At 52.1% G+C, this 19224-nt stretch overlaps 1 protein-coding gene across 1 annotated transcript in view; it reads right to left on the reverse strand.

The window, feature by feature from the left end:
* Megf8 (multiple EGF like domains 8) overlaps positions 1 to 19167 on the reverse strand; it is a 52241-nt gene extending 33074 nt beyond the window's left edge. Inside the window, exons 1-11 of the mRNA XM_021166329.3 lie at positions 18343 to 19167; positions 8085 to 8248; positions 6937 to 7143; positions 5932 to 6112; positions 5757 to 5845; positions 4318 to 4733; positions 3763 to 3908; positions 3458 to 3580; positions 801 to 955; positions 461 to 580; positions 2 to 146 (exon numbers count right to left, since the gene is read on the reverse strand). Coding sequence (XP_021021988.1) covers positions 2 to 146; positions 461 to 580; positions 801 to 955; positions 3458 to 3580; positions 3763 to 3908; positions 4318 to 4733; positions 5757 to 5845; positions 5932 to 6112; positions 6937 to 7143; positions 8085 to 8248; positions 18343 to 18529 — 1933 coding nt within the window. The 5' untranslated portion in view covers positions 18530 to 19167. The remainder of the gene's footprint in view (position 1; positions 147 to 460; positions 581 to 800; positions 956 to 3457; positions 3581 to 3762; positions 3909 to 4317; positions 4734 to 5756; positions 5846 to 5931; positions 6113 to 6936; positions 7144 to 8084; positions 8249 to 18342) is intronic.
* Between the last annotated feature and the right edge of the window lie 57 nt (positions 19168 to 19224).

The following is a 19224-nucleotide window of genomic DNA, read 5'->3' on the forward strand; positions in this document are numbered from 1 at the left end:
CCAGGCCGAGGAAGGCAGCTCTCATTGTGCACGCACCAACCTAGGGCGCCAGGTCCCCGGGGAGGAGCTGTGGGGCTGCTGAAGGCCAGGCATGCTTGGCAGTCACTTAGCAGGCGGCCTAGGCCCAGGCAGCTGGCCGCCGGACACTGTAAGGAAGAGACAATATACACTGTCCTCTGAGCCTCAGGAGATCCAACAAGAGCTGTGGCTACACGGTCTGGGGAGAGGCAGCCTAGTGGCCATCAGGAAACAGGAGGGTTGGTCTACAGGCTCAAGAACAAGGGTTCTGGGATGCAGGGACAGGGTCCTAAACTCGGGTGCTAGGAGAGGTACAGGCTCTGGGTTGGGGACAGCCCGGAGGCAGGAATGAGGATCTTGGATAGCTGGCCACTTAGGCAGGGGGAGTTAAAGGCAGGTCTCTGTGCTAGTGGATGATGAACGGCCTGGGGTAGCCACTCACAGCTCCTGAGGGAGTCCCAGGAGGGGGCGCAGCTTGGCAAGCGCCCTGACACCAGCTGCATTCCGGGTCTCGGGAGCAGACACTGTGGTCTGTGTACATGGAACAATAGTCCAGGTGGTACTGCAGAGACACAGAACACAGGAGAGGGCACTGCTCTCAAGACCTGGGGCATCTGCCAAGGCTGGCTCCCCATGACTGCTCCAGTTAACCCCACCCCACTCCTCCCTCAGGCCTGGAGAACCAACCTCGTGCTCTGCCCACTTCTCTCCAAGTACCCCTCATTTGCAGAGACTGCTACCTCCACCCACAGCCATCCCCTCCCCATCACCCCAATGCTCACATCCAGGGCAGGTGCCTGAAACACGAAGGGGGGCACCTTGTAGGCCATCAAGTCCCCACGAGGCCGGCCACTATATCCCCCAGCCACCAGCAGGACACTGCCACCAAGAACAGCTGCCACATGTGAGTAACGGCCACTAGGAGGCGCTGCTCGACCTAGAAGACAGTCACAGCATCAGACATTCCCCAGCTCCTGCCCTCCTGGCTCCTGCCCTTGCCCCAGTCTAGCCGGCTCATTGCTGCTTTAGCTCCTACCTAGCCAAGGAAATCCTCCTGGCCTGCCTGGCTCTGCACTTGCATTATTTTCTCAATTCTCTCAGAGGCCCAGTGCCCCTGCTCAAAATGATCTTTGTGACAGACTCAGATTCAAATCATATATCAGTTATGAGCTGCTGTATGGCTTTGGGCAGGAGACTCAACTTTGCCAAGTCTTGGTTTCTTTGCTTTAAACTGAACCATCCCAGAGAGAGGTGGGAGGGGAGGGAGGAAGGGGGTTAAGGAGAAGGGGAAGGAGGGAGAGAGAGGACCTCAATCTGTAACCACAGGCTGGTCTCAAATTCAGGCCCTCTGAGAATGTGAAGTGAGTAGATACAATTCAACAGTAGTTGGTGACATCTATAAAAGGCAAGCAAGAGGCCGCGAGCGGGTCCGTCGCACAAAAGCACCTGCCACCAAGTCTGACAACCCAAGGTCAATCCCTGGGACCCACATGGTGAAGGAGAGAACTCACTCTGCAGGTTGTCGGGCTCTCCACACTCTCTGGCTTGTACCCATGTGCACAGACACACACTCTCTGGCTTGTATCCATGTGCACAGACACACTCTCTGGCTTGGGTCCATGTGCACAGGCACACACACACTCTGGCTTGGGCCCATGTGCACAGACACACACACATACTCTGGCTTGGGCCCATGTGCACAGGCACACACACACACTCTGGCTTGGGCCCATGTGCACAGACACACACTCTCTAGCTTGGGCCCATGTGCACAGACACACACACACTCTGGCTTAGGCCCATGTGCACAGGCACACATACTCTGGCTTGTACCCATGTGCACAGACACACACACACACACTCTGGCTTGGGCCCATGTGCACAGGCAGCACACTCTCTGGCTTGTACCCATGTCCACAGACACACATACTCTGGCTTGTACCCATGTGCACAGACACACACACACTCTGGCTTGGGCCCATGTGCACAGGCAGCACACTCTCTGGCTTGTACCCATGTGCACAGGCATACACTCTCTGGCTTGGGCCCATGTGCACAGGCAGCACACACTCTGGCTTGTACCCATGTGTACAGACACACACACTCTGGCTTGGGCCTACATGCACAGGCACACACAAAATAAGACAAACAGAAAGTGACAAACAAGTAGGAGGGGCCCAGCTGGGAACTGGGGAAAGAAGTAGCCAAGGCTGTCCATACCAAGCACTTAGATCCATCCCAGCCTGGTACTTTCACCAAAAGCAAACCAAGAAACCCCCCTTTCTGCTTATAAAAAGTGAATCATGGCTTCTCTGACTTCCTACTGACCCCTATACTTTGTAAGCACATGGGTCTTAGCCCAAGAAATCGGAAATTTGTACATGTGCATGTACGCATGTATTTTTGCAATGCTAAAGATCTAGTCCAAGGCCTTACACATGCCAGGCAAGTGCCACCAGTGAGCCACGCCCCCAGCCCCTCTCTGGTAGATTCTAAGCAAGGGCTTGACCACTAAGCCATGCTCCTGCCCTTTTGTTGGACTTTGAGACAGAGTCATTGCATATAGTCCTGTCTAGATGCAGACTCTATATCCTGCTTCTGCCTACCAAGTCTTGGGAACATAGTGTGTATACCATGCCTGTCAAAAAATTGCAGTCTTTTCTCATTTACTTTACTATTGTATGTGTGTGGTGTATGGTAAATGCTCTATACAGCCACGTGTACGCAAGCAGAAGCCAAAGGAGGAGACTCTCCATTACAGATGGCTGTGAGCCACCTGGTGGTTGCTGGGAATTGAACTCAGGACCTCTGAAAGAGCAGCTCATGCTCTTAACCACAGAGCCATCTCTCCAGCCCTTGGTTCTACCTCTTGTCACTATGCCATGAAGTCACTGCTTCTTAGGGCAGCTGCAAACTGGCAAACTTCCAACAGAACCAAGATTCTGGGGCTGCAAAGGTGGCTCTGTTGATAAAGTGCTTACCTCACAGCATTAGGGCTGGAGTTCCATACCTAGCACTGTCAGAGGAATGCCAGGCAATCCCAGCACTGGAGAGGTGAGGCCAGGAGAAGTGTAGGGTTCACTGGCCAGTCAGACTAACCTAGCCGGTGAGAGGCCCTGACTCAGAGAGGGTGGACAGTATTCCTGAGGCTAATACCTGAGGTTGTCCTCTGGCTCCCACATGTGCACACTGTACATGTGCACATGCGCGCGCACACACACACACACACACTTACACACATGTGCATTTAAAAATAAAAAGTAAAACCCATGTTCAGTGCCCCTACATCTACTTGCTGGTCCCCCACCTTGTCCTCGATGAGGCTTGTCTCCAGAGGTCATTCCAACAGGATGCCTGGCCCACCAAGGTAATGACTGAGGCATCTCCTGCTAAAACTCAGAGATCTTCAAAAGCCCTCAGGAAAACAGAGGAGACTCACCCTCAGGGGTTCCTGGCGGGGCAAGCTCTGCCCCTGACACCCACTGGTGGCAGCCAAGGTGGTAGAAGAAGATGCCATCTTCGTAACACTTTTCCTCCTGGTAATGCGTATGCACATTGCCCCCTGAGAAAAGAGGAAAGAGCACCGCTGGCAAGCCTCAGGAGAGGGAGGAGACCCAGGCTGAGGCTCATCTCTAGGTGGGCTCAGGCAAGCCTTGGGGGAGGTAGGGTTGTCCAGGCTCAGTTTCAGCTCAGGGTGGGCTCAGGCCCCTGGAAGGCAGACAGGATCTAGGGAAATCACCTCACCATAGACCACCATGTAGTTTCCTAGAACACTGGCAGTGTGGAAGGCTCTCTCCCGTGGACCCTGGAGCCCATCCCGGCCCTTCAGCGTGGTCCACACACGCCGTTCCACGTGGAAGAGCTCAGTGGAATTCACCCGCACAGAAAACCTACAGGGAAGAGACAGGCCAGGGGCCCAGGGCGAGGAGGGCCTTCCTTCTCTCCCCTAGCTTCACCCAGGATTGAGACCGGCCATAACCATGTCTATATCCCATCCTGACTAGACATTCACTGTGGGTAGGACCCAGGTCTGAGTAGGGTCTGGCATCTTGCATAATCTGGCAAGAGCTGGAGGACGGTGGAAGTGTGGGGGAAGTGACTAGTCAGAGCCCCAGTAAAGGATCAGAGAGAGCTAGGCTCCGCAGGTGAGGGAATAGATAGATATTAGATAAAGTGAAGACTTAGATCAACAAATGGTCCATGACAGAGGTAACCACCTGATTCCAGGAGTCTGTCAATGAGCAAAGACTTCTAGGGCTGCTGTGGCCAAGGAACAGGAGTATAGGACGTGTTACTCACCGGGCAGTGGAAGGCCGGTGTCCACCATGGACCAGCAGAGTACGAGATGGGGCATGGAACACCATAGAGTGCCCAGTGGCAGCAGGGGGCCGCCCACCTGCCGGGATCACCTGCTCCCAATAGCCCCTGCTGGTGTGGTCCAGGCGGAACCGGAAGAGGCCAGAAGAAAAGAGGTCATGCTGAGTGCGGCCACCGGACACATAGAGCCAGATGTCATCCACCAGAGCAGCTGCATGGCCTGCCAGCCCCGGGGGCCCAGAAGAACTGGAAGCAGGTGGTGCCAGGAGCTCCCAGTGGCCTCCACCCAGGGGGCTAAAGGCCCACACATCATTGGTTAGCAAGCCATTGGCCAGTTCACCACCCATCAGCACCAGCAAGCCAGCCCAGGCCACAGCCACATGGGAATGACGGGCAGCCTGTGGGGAAGAGACAAAGAGACAGATGCTGACACACTGGAAAGGACCAGAGCAGAGAAATACAAAGACAGAAAAGCAGATATGCAGAGAGGGAATAGAAGACAAGCCTGGGGACATGTGGACCTGGAGTTCCAGGACTTGAGAAGCAGAGACAGAGGCAGGAGGATCAGGAGTTCAAGGCCAGCCTGGGCCATGTAGTGAACTTGAGATCAGATTAAGCTATGTGAGACCCTGCCTCAAGCAGACAAAAAAAAAAAAAAAAAAAAAAAAAGGAGGAGGAAATAAAGAACAAACAGACAGAAAGCCAGGTCTGGTGGTATGTGCCGTTCTAATCTCAACACTTGGGAGGCTGAGGCAGGAAGACTGCCATGAGTTCAAGCCAGCCTAGGCTATAGACTGAGATCCATATTAGCCTAAGTCCTTAACTCAAAATAAAAGAAAAAAAGAAGGAAGGAAGGAAGGAAGGAAGGAAGGAAGGAAGGAAGGAAGTGAGACATGAGAATAAAAACAGAGACAGTGCCACAGAGAAACACAGTGAAAGAGTGAGGGACAGGAAGACAGAAATGGAAGGGAACAAGAGAAACAACCGGAGGGATGGAGGCCAAGCTATCAGTCAAAGAAAAGAGGAGACATGCAAACTGGGTATGGTAGGACATGTCTACAAGACAGCACAGAAGGAGCAGGAAAATCAGGAGTTCAAAGCCACCCTGGGCTGTCTTGAGACCCTGTCTGATAAAAAAAAATGGAAGAGAGGGAGGGAGGGAGGGAAGGAAGGAGGGAAGAAGGCAGGCTGGAGAAGGAGAGGGAAGGGAAGAGAAGAAGTGACAAGAAGGGACAAGTGGGGAGAGGGGAGGACAAGAGCACCTGGAAAGATGGGGGTGTGGGCAAGAAGAATCTCAGAATGAGCACAGACAGAGACAGGGAGAAGCAGGTATCCAGATGCACTTATCCAGTTTGGGGGTGTCAGGGTGTTGGGGGTCGTGAGTGGGCAGGACTGCAGCCAGAGCAGAGGAGGGTCCATACCGGAGCAGGCGTCAGGTCCCAGGACTCCCAGGTGTTCGTGGAGAAGTTATACAGGACAAGGTCACCCAGGGCCTTGTTAAGGTCCTGGCCTGCAGATGAGGTGAGCGCTCAAACCCTGGCTGCAGGCTGAGATGCCTCCAGACCCTCCAAGCTCACCCTCTTCCCATCTGCTTACCTCCAAAGACAGCCAGCAGCCCTGGTGGGGACAGGAAGGCACCGGCTGCCCCAATTCGGGCAGAGAAGGCAGGGTCCCCGGCACTCACACTGTGCCACCAACCAGCCCCCTGGTTCTCCCACAAGTGCAGGTCACAGGCTCGTCCCAAGAATCCAGGTTCACAGCGGCATGGTCCCAGGGTCTGGGAGGAAGGGGACAAAAGTGCAGAGAGAGAAAAAGGCAGAGATATGGGTCGTAAAACATTCAGAAAGAAACAGAGCCAAGACAGACAGGGTAGAAAAAGAAAGACAGGAAGGGAATGTTCAAAGACACAGAGAGAAAACAAGGGACAAGCATGAGGAGAGGGAGAGGAACAGGAGACACAAAGATACAACCCAAGGGAGAAAGAGGTGGGGCAGAGCAGACAGACCCACAGAGAAGGCAAGGACAGACAGAAGAGAGGCTCATGTTCCACCTGGGCTGGATGAGCTCCAACTGGGGAGGCGGAGGCAAAGGGGATTCCAAACATAATACAGATCCCAAGTTAGGGGTACAGAGCTGAGGTATTAGGTCAGGAGCGAAAGGACAGAAGTCATGGCAGGGAGCCAGGTGTGGTGGCACATGTCAGTAACCTCAGCATTCAGGAGGCTGAGGGAGGAGGCCACCATGGTTACAAAATGAGACCCTGTCTCAAAAACCACCGTGGCAGGGACCCAAGGCCAAACAGATAGCCAGGCAGGAGTAGGACCTCAGTCTGAAAGAGGACAGGAGCCATTACCCCTAGGGGAAGGTTGGCTAGACATGAGGACAGAGCTACAAGTGAGGTCCCAAAGGGACAGGAGCAGGTGGAGGTGGGGTTGGGATGAAGTCACAGGCGTTGGGGTGGGGGACCTGGAAGGGGAGGGGACTGGCTCCCACAGCTGCAGGAGGGGAGGGTCAGGATGGAACAAGGCCCTGTTTAAGTCAGATGTGGCAGGTATGGTCACAGATCAGGATCCCAGGGACACTCAGTGGGAGACAGCTCACCGAGGCGCAGGTGCCGTGGCTGCCACAGTAGGCTGAGCACTCCTGCAGGCCGCAGTCTGGACCTCCCCAGCCCGGCTCGCAAACGCACACTCCCGGGGACTTGCACTGCCCATGGTTCTGGCAGCCTCCAGGACACAGGGAGAAGCGGAAGGAGGCGTTAAAGCCCAGCAGGTTGTAGTTGGCATCGCTGAAGAGGTGGAGCAGCATCTATAGGACAAGAGGCTGGGTATACTAGGCAGGTTGCATCTGGCTTCATCTGGATGGTGCACCACCCCTGGACAACCCACTGCCTTCCTCTGTCTCCTTTTGTTGTTTAGGTGGCATATGCCTTTAATCCCAGCACTTGTGAGGTAGAGGCAGGTGGATTTCTGGGTTCAAAGCCAGCCTGGTCTACAAAGTGAGTTCCAGGACAGCCAGGGCTATACAGAGAAACCCTGTCTTGAAAAACCAAAAAAGAAAAAAGAAAAGATGCAAGATGCCATGGGGGCTGGAGAGATGGCCCAGCAGTTAAGAGCACTGGCTGCTCTTCCAGAGATCCTGAATTCAATTCCCAGCACCCACATGGTAGCTCCTTACCATTTATAATTGGATCTGATGCCATCTTCTGGCACACGGGTGTACATGCAGATAGACCACTCATAAATCTTTTTTTAAAAAGATCTCATTTAGCCCAGGCTGGCCTCAAACCCATCCTCCTGCCTCTACTTCCCCAGTACTGGCATTATGTGTGTACCACCACCCTTGTTTTATAGGATGCTGGCGATTGAACCCAGGGGTTTGTGAACGCTAGGCAGACACTCTTGCAAACTGAAGGGCATTCCCCAGCCCCGCCCTGCCTTCGGTTGTCTGTTTTCTGTGTGTTTGTGGAACTATCTGGTTGTTGTTGCTGCTTGGGACAGGGTTTCAGTATGGGGCCCAGGCTGGTTTCAAATCAACCCTCACAGGCTCCTAAGAGCAGGGATTACAGGTATTCACCGCCAGACCCAACCCTCTGCCTCTCCGCCTTCCACTGTCTTCTCTGACACCCTCTGACTGGCTTTTCTGGACTTTTCCGTCCCTTCCAATCTTTTTCATTTCTTCCTAGGCTTGTGCTCCTAGGACCCCCTCACTCCCAAGAGACCATGGTCCCATACCCCGTCACCACTAACCTTGCCTGAGGAAGCCTCAATGGGTGGGGGCCGGGTGCTCCCACTCAGACTGGCAAGCAGAGGGCCTTGGGGCGAGTCACCGTCATACACAAAGAGGTAGTCATACGTGCACTCCGTGTCCAGGAAAAGGAAGTCCAGCAGGATCCGGTGCTGAGGGCTCGGGGCTGGGAAGTGAGCACAGGGGCCAGGTTCTCACATGTTCTCACCTTCTCTGAGGATCCACGGAGCCCACCCAAAGAAACCACCACACCTTGTTCTGGGTGCTGTGAGGGAGCTCCTGGTCAGAGGAGTCGCCTCGTAGCCTCTGCTCTGCTATTGGGCTGAACATCCACTGTCAACTTGTAAAAACTCACAAAACCCACACAGCACTCAGCGCAAGGTGAGAGCGGCCCAAGGACCAGGCAGGGAGAACCTTGGCTCCTCCCTATGGACAAAGAAGTTATCCTGTAGCACTGGGGTGGGGGTGGGGGGCTGGAGCACTGTGGGTCCCTGTTCCCGCACAGACTCTACTGTTCCCACTTACTTTGCTACTACAGAAACACAAGAACACTATGCCATCAGTCTCAGCTCTGCTCCTGAACTATACTACCTGGAGGGCAAGTCACCTGCCCTCTCAGGCTCAGTCGTCCCAGCTATAAGATACTGATCTAGTGATCTAGTGATACCTACTGAGACTGTGATGGAACTCAGCCAAAAGCGTTTTCTTTTTTTTCTGGTTTTTTGTTTTTCAAGTCAGGGTCTTGCTTTGTATTCCTGGCTGTCCTGGAACTCACTCTGTAGACCAGACTGGCCTCAAACTCAGAGATCTGACTGCCTCTGCCTCCAGAGTACTGGGATTAAATGAGCTAGATCTTTAGGCCAGGGCTGAGGGCATGGCTCAGTGGTAGAGCCCCTGCCTAGAATCCCCCAGTGAGGGGCTGGGGGCGTGGCTCAGTGGTAGAGCCCCTGCCTAGAATCCCCCAGTGAGGGGCTGGGGGCGTGGCTCAGTGGTGGAGCCCCTGCCTAGAATCCCCCAGTGAGGGGCTGGGGGCGTGGCTCAGTGGTAGAGCCCCTGCCTAGAATTCCCCAGTGAGGGGCTGGGGGCATGGCTCAGTGGTGGAGCCTCTGCCTAGAATCCCCCAGTGAGGGGCTGGGGGCGTGGCTCAGTGGTGGAGCCTCTGCCTAGAATCCCCCAGTGAGGGGCTGGGGGCGTGGCTCAGTGGTAGAGCCCCTGCCTAGAATCCCCCAGTGAGGGGCTGGGGGCGTGGCTCAGTGGTAGAGCCCTGCCTAGAATTCCCCAGTGAGGGGCTGGGGGTGTGGCTCAGTGGTAGAGCCCCTGCCTAGAATCCCCCAGTGAGGGGCTAGGAGCGTGGCTCAGTGGTAGAACCCCTGCCTAGAATCCCCCAGTGAAGGGCTAGGGGCGTGGCTCAGTTGTAAAGTGATTGGCTAGCATGCCCAAAGTCCTGGGTTTCATCTCTTCTGAGAGAGAGGAGAAAGACTGATTCCCACCTGGGCATTAATAATGAAATGAACTAACAGATCTGTATGTAATTTGAAACTAAATTATATATATATAACTTTTTTTTTTCACTTATGAGTGCACACCAGAAAAGGACTCCCATTACAGAGGATTGTGAGCCACAATATGGTTGCTGGGAATTGAACTCATGGCCTCTAATGCCACTGAGCCATCTCTCTAGCCCCCCTGAATCATTTTTTATTGTGGAAGGTTGATTTCTGTGTGTGTGTGTGTGTGTGTGTGTGTGTGTGTGTGTGTGTGTTGTATGTCTGGTCATTTGTATTGAAATTTCTAGGAATCAAGCAGCGAAAGGTAGAAATCAGAAGCAGGATAATGGTCAGGCATGGTTGATCACACCTCTAATTCAGTTCTGAGGAAGAGAAGACAAGAGAACCAGTGCATGTTCAAGGCCAGGCTAGGCACCCTGCTGAAGTCACTGAGATCAGAAAAAAAAAAAATTCTTTTTGGTTACTTTTTTTTGTTTTTCAAGACAGGGTTTCTCTGTGTAGCCCTAGCTGTCCTGGAACTCACTCTGTAGACCAGACTGGCCATGAACTCACAGAGATCCTCCTGCCTCTGCCTCTGGAGCACTGTGAGATTTTTAAAGGGCCTCGAATGCAGCGCCATGGTAGAAAGCCTGCCTGTCATGCACAGGGGCACTCTACCAGAAACAGCATGAAGAAGGACCAACAGGCTGGAAAGCACCCGCCCTTAGAGGAGCTAAGGCTGAGGAGCTGGAGATGTGACTCCGTTGCTAGAGTGCACAAAGCCCTGGGCTCCCAACCACACAAAACCAGGCTTAGCTGCCCAGCACTGAGGTCTCGCCTTTAGGGTTGTCCTTAGTCTATCCCTGCACTCTGGAGTCTGAGGTAAGAGAATCGAAGGTCCAGGCCTGCCGAGCTGCATGACCAGATATCTCAAAAATAACACAGAACCAGGGCTGGGGGAGGGGGAGAGATATGCTCTCTTTTCTCAAGTTCTCTTTCTTTTTTTTTTTTAAAGATTTATTTATTTATTTATTTATTTATTTTATGTATAAGACTACATTATTGCTATCTTCAGACACACCAGAAGAGGGCATCAGATCCCATTACAGATGGTTGTGAGCCACCGTGTGGTTGCTGGGAATTGAATTCAGGACCCCTGGAGGAACAGCCAGCATTCTTAACCACTGAGCCGTCTCTCCAGCCCCCAGTTCTTTTCTTTCTTATCTACCTATCCCGCCTTGGTTTTGTGAGTCTTGTAAGCCTTCGCTTCCTTGTCTATAAGTGAGAATAATCTCCTTACCCACCGAGGCTGGTGTAAATGGTCAACAATGTGACTATAATTTGCTAGCCCAGAGCCAGGATGCTCAATACTAAGCCTTGCCCGGCCACTGTCCCTGTGACTGTCCTTCTTACAGCACCACTGACACAGACTCCCTCCACACCTAACCTGAGGTCTTGCCCTAACATGCTCTCTAGTGCTTCATGCCAATCCTATACCTGGCACTGGTATTCCTTTACTAAAAGTCCTTCTTGGCTCTCTCAGCCTAGGAGAAAAGCTAGCCCCCTGCCCTGGTGTTTGGAACTTGATCTCATCTCTCATACTGCCATTAGAGCAGTGGACTAGTGGGTCGTGCCTGGAACCTGGCTCTGTGGGGAGCCAGGCCTCTGCACAAGCTGCTTTATATTTGGAGGCCTCCTCCAGGAAGCCTACCCTGATGGTTCAGGACTGAGTTAGGAGCCTCTCTTTGGAATTCGCACATCCCAGCATAACTGAATCTCTGTTCCAGGAGGAGGCTCACAGGACTCAGGACCTGGGCATAATGTCTTCTCAAACACTGCCTTGGCACAAGGCCTGGGGTTGAGCAAGAACTGAGCAGTGGCTGGATGACAGAATGAAGAGACACGCAAAAGCATGGTGACACATGTAATTATGTCACAGGTGTGGCAGGACCAGTAAGACTGTGTTCAAGGCCATCCTGGGCAACATAGCAAGAGCTTGCCTCATAAGCAAAACCAGAAACAACATATCATACAGACTAAGCAAGTAGTATTGAGCAATATATATATATATATATATATACATATATATATATATAAGACAACAATTAAATTTTAAAGGGGACCTAAATTTGGAAGAAAGCAAGAAGGGGTATATGGAAGGAGGAAAGGAAACAGGGAAATGATATAATCATACTATAATCTCAAAAAATATAAGATTTTTTTTTTAAAGTCTGGGCTAGAGATGTCTCACCAGCTTAGAAACCATGTTGCTCCTGCCGATGACCCAACTTCAATTCCCAGGACTCACACAGGAGCTCATAACCATCAGCTTCAGAGATCTGACACCCTCTTCTGACCTCAGGCACCAGGCACACACATTCTCAGGCAAAACATTCACACACATAAAATAAGTCTATAAATAAATAAATAAATAAATAAATCGAAGCCACAAAGCCAGGCATAGTGAGGCACCCCTATAATCCCAACATTTTGGAAACAATCAGGAGAGTCATCTTTGGTATGTTCCAGACCAGCCTGGGCTATGTGAGATCCTCTCTCAAAAAACAAAAGAACAAAACCTAAGAGGAGGAGGAGGGGGAGGAGGGGGAGGAGGGGAAGAGGGGGAAGGGGGAGGAGGGGGGAGGAGGGGGAGGAGAGGGAGGAGGAAGAGGGGGGAGGAGGGGGGAGGGGGAGGAGAAGAGGAGGAAGAGGGGGGAGGAGGGGGGAGGAGGAAGAGGGGGAAGAGGGGGAAGAGGGGGAAGAGGGGGGAGGAGGGGAGGAGGGGGGAGGAGGGGGAGGAGGGGGAGGAGGGGGAGGAGGAGCTGACTACTTTGCCTTTGAGTCCACTGACCAGAACCCAGGGATATAACATACAGACCCCAACCCACAGTTTGGAGATTACACAAGAACCATCCGGCAGAACCAGGATCCAGAGCTTCCAGAATCTCACCCGCCTTCACCAAGCACCCTGTTCTGATCAAGGCCTTAAAACAAAGGTAAAAGCCTGCTTGCTGGAAGCTGGCTCGAGATTTGCTCCCTCCTAAAGCTCAAGGCTTCTGCTTTCAACCCTACACCATTCCAGAAAGGAATCTGACCCCTAGCCACGCCTCCTGGCCTGCCCCTGGAGAAAGCTGGGAAACTCTTACTCCAGAGGAGGCTGGGAAGCCTGAGACCAGACACAATCATAGTACAAGAAGTGTGTACTGAGGCATGGTGCGCACTCCTGCAATCTCAGCACCAGGGAGGCTGAGGTAGGAGAATTTTGAGTTCAAGGCCAGCCTGGGCTATAAACAATAACAGAAGCAACCAAGCCACTTAGACTTTAGGGTAATTTTGAAACAGGCTCCACTATAGCCCAGCGTAGCCTCTAAGTCAGGATCCCCTGGCCTTAGCCTCTCAGGTACTCAAGAGTACAAGCTTGGACCGACACTTTAAGCTAAGATGCTGGTTCTTGGGGTGACAGATGCCACACCCCACATTAATCAGCTTGCTTCCATCCCACTGGGGAAAATCCATAAACATCTCCCTGCAGGGCTCACACCTCTGCCCCACATGCCAAGCCTCTAGCCTGTCACCCTCCACCCAGGCTCAAGAGAACAACCATTCCGTAGCTTCCTGGCACCCCCAGGGAAACGGCCAAACTGCCAATGTGACATTCGAGGGGCAGCTCTGGCTCCTCACCTCCCAGTCTACTGTCTGGACTTACTAGACAAACATAGACACAGATCCTAAGACATATTAGCCTCCCTCGAGTCTTCATAGAAGCTGGCCACTTTTATACCCCAGAACACTCCCACATGTGCTTCAATGGCTGTCCCTCTGAAACTTCTAGCAGATTTCTATCTTTCCCCTAGGCCCAGCCACAAAACTCCCATTTCCAGCCTCTACTTCAGCTCTGAACATTGTGCACACTGGGGGCTGACAGTCCACCATGCCCAACGACACATTGGCCTGAGCTATAGTTGGGACATGTCAAAAACAAAACAAAACCTTCAAGGCTAAGGAGATAGCTCAGGGGACAAAGAACCAAGTTCAGATCCCCCTGGATCTACATAAGCTGGATAGGGCAGTGCAGGGCAGCGATCCCAGCTTACATTGAAATAGGGAGCAGAAACAAGAGAATGCACAGATGTTCCTGGGCCAGGCAGGCAATAGTGAACAAGAAACTTTGCCTCGGGCTGGTGAGATGGCTCAGCAGGTAAGAGCACCTGATTCTTCTTCCAAAGGTCCTGAGTTCAAATCCCAGCAACCACATGGTGGCTCACAACCATCCATAATGAGATCTGACTCCCTCTTCTGGAGTATCTGGAGCTACAGTGAAATTACATATAATAAATACATAAATCTTTAAAAAAAAAAGCAAAAAAAAAAGAAACTCTGCCTCAAACAAGGTGGGAGGTAAGGACTGATACTGGAGGTTGTTCTCTGACCCCTACATGTTGTTACTTGTACACACACACACGCACACATACCCTACAAGGAGGAGAAGGAAGAGGCAGTAATGACAGGGTCTTGGGCTGGGGGAGTAGCTCAGTTGGTAAAGAGCTTACTTGCATGCATGAAGCCCTGGGTTCAAGCCCAAGTACCACATGACGCACAGTAGTTAACACCTACAATCCCAGAATTAGGGAGATAGAGGCAAGAGGATGCGTATCCATCCAGTTCAAGCCACCTGGGAAACATAAGATTCTGTCTTAAGAAAGAAGAAGCCAGGCAGTGGTGGCGAATGCCTTTAATCCCAGCACTCGGGAGGCAGAGGCAGGCGGATTTCTGAGTTTGAGGTCAGCCTGGTTTACAGAGTGAGTTCCAGGACAGCCAGGGCTACACAGAGAAACCCTGTCTCGAAAAAACAAAAAAACAAAAAAGAAAGAAAGAAAGAAAGAAAGAAAGAAAGAAAGAAAGAAAGAAAGAAAGAAAGAAAGAAAAGAAAACAAACGCCGGGCGTGGTGGCGCACGCCTTTAATCCCAGCACTTGGGAGGCAGAGGCAGGCGGATTTCTGAGTTCGAGGCCAGCCAGGGCTACAAAGTGAGCTCCAGGACAGCCAGGGCTACACAGAGAAACCCTGTCTCGAAAAGCCAAAAAAAAAAAAGAAAGAAAACAAACAAAGGAAGGAAGGCAGGCAAGCAAGCAAGCAAAAACCAAACAAAAAACCTGTAAGCGGGAGAGATGACTCAGAGGTTAAGAGCAGTTGCAGCTCTTTCAGAGGATAAGGTTCAATTCCCAGCACCCACGCAGCTGCTTACAAGCAACTACAACTCCAGTACCAGTGATCCGATGCCCTCTTCTGGCCTCCGTCAGCACCAGGCACACACATAGTGCACACATGTATATGCAGGCAAAACACTCATACACAGAAAATAAAAGTAAATACATCGAGCCGGGCATGGTGGCGCACGCCTTTAATCCCAGCACTTGGGAGGCAGAGGCAGAGGCAGGCGGATTTCTGAGTTCGAGGCCAGCCTGGTCTACAGAGTGAGTTCCAGGACAGCCAGGGCTACACAGAGAAACCCTGTCTCGAAAAACAAAAACAAAGAAACAAACAAACAAACAAACAAAAGTAAATACATCTTTTTAAAAAAGATTTTCAGGATTGGGGATTTAGCTCAGTGGTAGAGCGCTTGTCTAGCAAGCACAAGGCCCTGGGTTCGGTCCTCAGCTCTGGGGAAAAAAAAAAAAAAGACAAAATAATAAAAAAAGATTTTCAATTTGTAGCTCAGGCCAGCCTCAAACTCACAAACCTCCTCCTGCTGCCTCTGGCTTCTCCTTTTAACTGTTTTCGCATACTAAATTTTTGCACATATGCTTGCTCAAAAGCATCCCACATTCCTGACGCTCCCATCATGCCTTGGGTTAGTCAGACTCCTGGGACGTTGTGTCTTCCCAGAGCTTCACCGATCCCTGCAAGGCCGTAAGAGAGGGGCACAGGTTGTTCTTTATTTCTAAAATGTTCTTCTACTCGCTTCCTGCCTGACAGGCATAGAGCCCTGAGGTCTCAGCTCTGGCATCTCTTCCAGAATGCTTGACAGGCATAGAGCCCTGAGGTCTCAGCTCTGGCATCTCTTCCAGGATGCTTGACAGGCATAGAGCCCTGAGGTCTCAGCTCTGGCATCTCTTCCAGGATGCTTGACAGGCATAGAGCCCTGAGGTCTCAGCTCTGGCATCTCTTCCAGAATGCTTGACAGGCATAGAGCCCTGAGGTCTCAGCTCTGGCATCTCTTCCAGGATGCTTGACAGGCATAGAGCCCTGAGGTCTCAGCTCTGGCATCTCTTCCAGGATGCTTGACAGGCATAGACCCCTGAGGTCTCAGCTCTAGCATCTCTTCCAGAATGCCTGACAGGCATAGAGCCCTGAGGTCTCAGCTCTGGCATCTCTTCCAGGATGCTTGACAGGCATAGAGCCCTGAGGTCTCAGCTCTGGCATCTCTTCCAGAATGCTTGACAGGCATAGAGCCCTGAGGTCTCAGCTCTGGCATCTCTTCCAGAATGCTTGACAGGCATAGAGCCCTGAGGTCTCAGCTCTGGCATCTCTTCCAGGATGCTTGACAGGCATAGAGCCCTGAGGTCTCAGCTCTGGCATCTCTTCCAGGATGCTTGACAGGCATAGAGCCCTGAGGTCTCAGCTCTGGCATCTCTTCCAGGATGCTTGACAGGCATAGAGCCCTGAGGTCTCAGCTCTGGCATCTCTTCCAGAATGCTTGACAGGCATAGAGCCCTGAGGTCTCAGCTCTGGCATCTCTTCCAGGATGCTTGACAGGCATAGAGCCCTGAGGTCTCAGCTCTGGCATCTCTTCCAGGATGCTTGACAGGCATAGAGCCCTGAGGTCTCAGCTCTGGCATCTCTTCCAGGATGCTTGACAGGCATAGAGCCCTGAGGTCTCAGCTCTGGCATCTCTTCCAAGAATGCCTGACAGGCATAGAGCCCTGAGGTCTCAGCTCTGGCATCTCTTCCAGGATGCTTGACAGGCATAGAGCCCTGAGGTCTCAGCTCTGGCATCTCTTCCAGAATGCCTGACAGGCATAGAGCCCTGAGGTCTCAGCTCTGGCATCTCTTCCAGAATGCTTGACAGGCATAGAGCCCTGAGGTCTCAGCTCTGACATCTCTTCCAGGATGCTTCTCTGCTCTCCTCTCTCCCAGATCATGTACTTCCTGTGGGCTCTCCCAGGGGAGTACTTTGGTATGTGACTGTTAGTATGTCGGTCTCCCCCACAAGCACTGCTGGGAAGAAGGTCCCTGGTCTTCTGCTATGTCATGGTGGCATATATAATTTCTGGCACATGAACGACTAAAACAATGGTTTTATTGAAGTATTTAAATACAACAATAGCCCTAAGGGCACTTAATGGGCATTTGCTGGATGTGATGGGTTGACTAGATCTGGAACTAATTAAAAGCTAAATAGCTAGGCACAATTGTAAGGGTTTGTTTGTGTTTGTTTGTTTGTTTGTTTGTTTTTCTTAACTAAACCACTTAGGGAAGGCCCACTTCTAATCCAGATCTTTTGAAGTGAGAGGCTCCACCATTAATTTGGGCCACGCCTTCTGCTGGTAGCCTGTATAAAGGATATGAAAGAATGAAGCTTGCTCTCTTGGCCTGCTTGCTCTCACTCTATCTAGGAGTCCAGTCCTTCACTTTGAGCTAGCCCACGCTGGCCTCAAACTCACAAGCCTCCCCCACTCCTACCTCTGGCACTAGCCCTGGCTTCTTCTATTATCTGTTTTAGCATACTAGATTTTAGCACATAGGCTTGCTCAAAAACACCTTCTAATTCCTGTCTGCATTAGAACAGACTTTCTTTAGCATTCTGGCATATACTGAAGACCAGGTAAGACATAAGCCATTTGGACTGAACAACTACTACTGGACTTTTTTGGTAAACAGTCGTTATTGGACTTGCTGGACCACAGTCTATAAGCAATTCTTTTTACTTGGTGGGAGGGGTGTCAAAACAGGGTTTCTCTGGCTGTCTTGGAACTCACTATGTAGACCAGTCTGGCCTCAAACTCGGAGATCTGCCTGAGTCTGCCTCTGGAGTGCTGGGATGAAAGAAATGCGCCACCACCGCACAGTGACTATAAGCCATTTTAATCTCATTTCTATAAAGATTCATTCTATAAGCTATGCTTCCCTAGAGAACCCTGACTAATATACTATACCAGATATCAAATGTGTTAAATATCTGACTCCTTTCCTTTTAACTAAGTACTATTGTTGCGGCCATTTGGAGTAAAAGAAACTGTGCCTTCGAAATTCACCCATTCAAAGTCACGAAACTCATATGAAATAGAGCCTAGATCCTAAGCCAGGTGAGTGGACCTACTTTTTGTTGTTGTTTTTTGTTTTCTCGAGACAGGATTTTTTTGTGTGTAGCCCTGGCTGTCCTGGAACTCACTCTGTAGACCAGGCTGGCCTCGAACTCAGAAATCTGCCTGCCTCTGCCTCCCAAGTGCTGGGATTAAAGGCGTGAGTGGACTTACAAGTAAGCAAAAATAAAGGAGTGGTAGAAAGCTGTGCTAGATTGATATTTTCTGTGCGCTACATTCAGGATCAAGTGAAGAAAAACACCCCTCACAAATACTCCTAGTTTGTGACTGTGACTCTTGGCACATTTCCTCCCATCTGAGTTAGGGCCCAAGCTGGCTGCAACACTGCATGTCCAACATTTTACAGCAAAAGTCCTGGAATGGAGCCGGGTTCTAGGAATGTGCTCAGTGAATGAACGCACAAATGAATGAACTAGCAACCGAGTGAGTGACCCACGCGGCCCCACTCACCCTCGATAAGCCACTCGCAGTTGCCGTTGACGCTGTAGTTGCCCGCACCATCCGTCACGAAGCCTGGCGCCTCCCGTAGCACCTGCCGCTGCCCCTTGCAGTCACCAGCCAGGACCCTGAGGGACAGCGGCCCCAGCACTGCCATGGCCAGTGCAAGGGCCACGGCCAGAGCTCCACCCAAGGCCATCGCCGCCTTCGGCACTGGCCCTAAGGGACGGGAAGGGCCGTGAAGACCTGGAGAGGACCCTCTGGGAGTGAGGCCCTGCAGATGCAACCTTTACAGGCGTAGCATGGCCTTGTAGTCCAAGGATGTACCAGCCACGCAGTCCGGGCCAAGGAAAGGGCCGCAGTTGATGGGCTCTTGAAACGGAGGGGCCGGCCCTATAGACCCATGGAAGGCCCTGGATATGAAGTCGCTATGGATAGGGCTGACTCCTAGGGACCGTAAGGGTCCCCTATAGACACGAGCCCCCATAGGGGCGCCGACTCCATAAACGGTATCCAGTGATTACATTCAGGCTGCAGCAAGGCCAAAACAGACCGTATAGACAGTCTTCCAGGGGCGACGTGCTCTACAGCCCAGCTGGGCGGTCCATGGAGCGTGCGGGGTGGAACTTGCCTGGCCCGGAGACTCCTGGGGAGACCCCTCCAGACGGGGGCGGGGCCTGCCTTCAGGGTCCCGGCCCGGATCCCCAGGGCTCACGCTAATGCCTACCCACCCGCTCCTCCCACTCGAGGCGGATGGGCTAGATCAGAGAGAACTGGGGACTCCTGGGCCAGAGCGGCCCGAGGAAGACCCGCTGAGAGGGCGAGGGGGCGGGAGCCGCGCAGCCTCTGAAGGGAGGACAGGCTAGGAGGAGGCGAGAAGAGGAAAAGCGGCGG

This window comes from Mus caroli, unplaced genomic scaffold (genome assembly GCF_978045245.1).
Source record: "Mus caroli unplaced genomic scaffold, Mus_caroli_1 scaffold_8, whole genome shotgun sequence".
In the NCBI taxonomy this organism is placed as follows: Eukaryota; Metazoa; Chordata; class Mammalia; order Rodentia; family Muridae; genus Mus; species Mus caroli.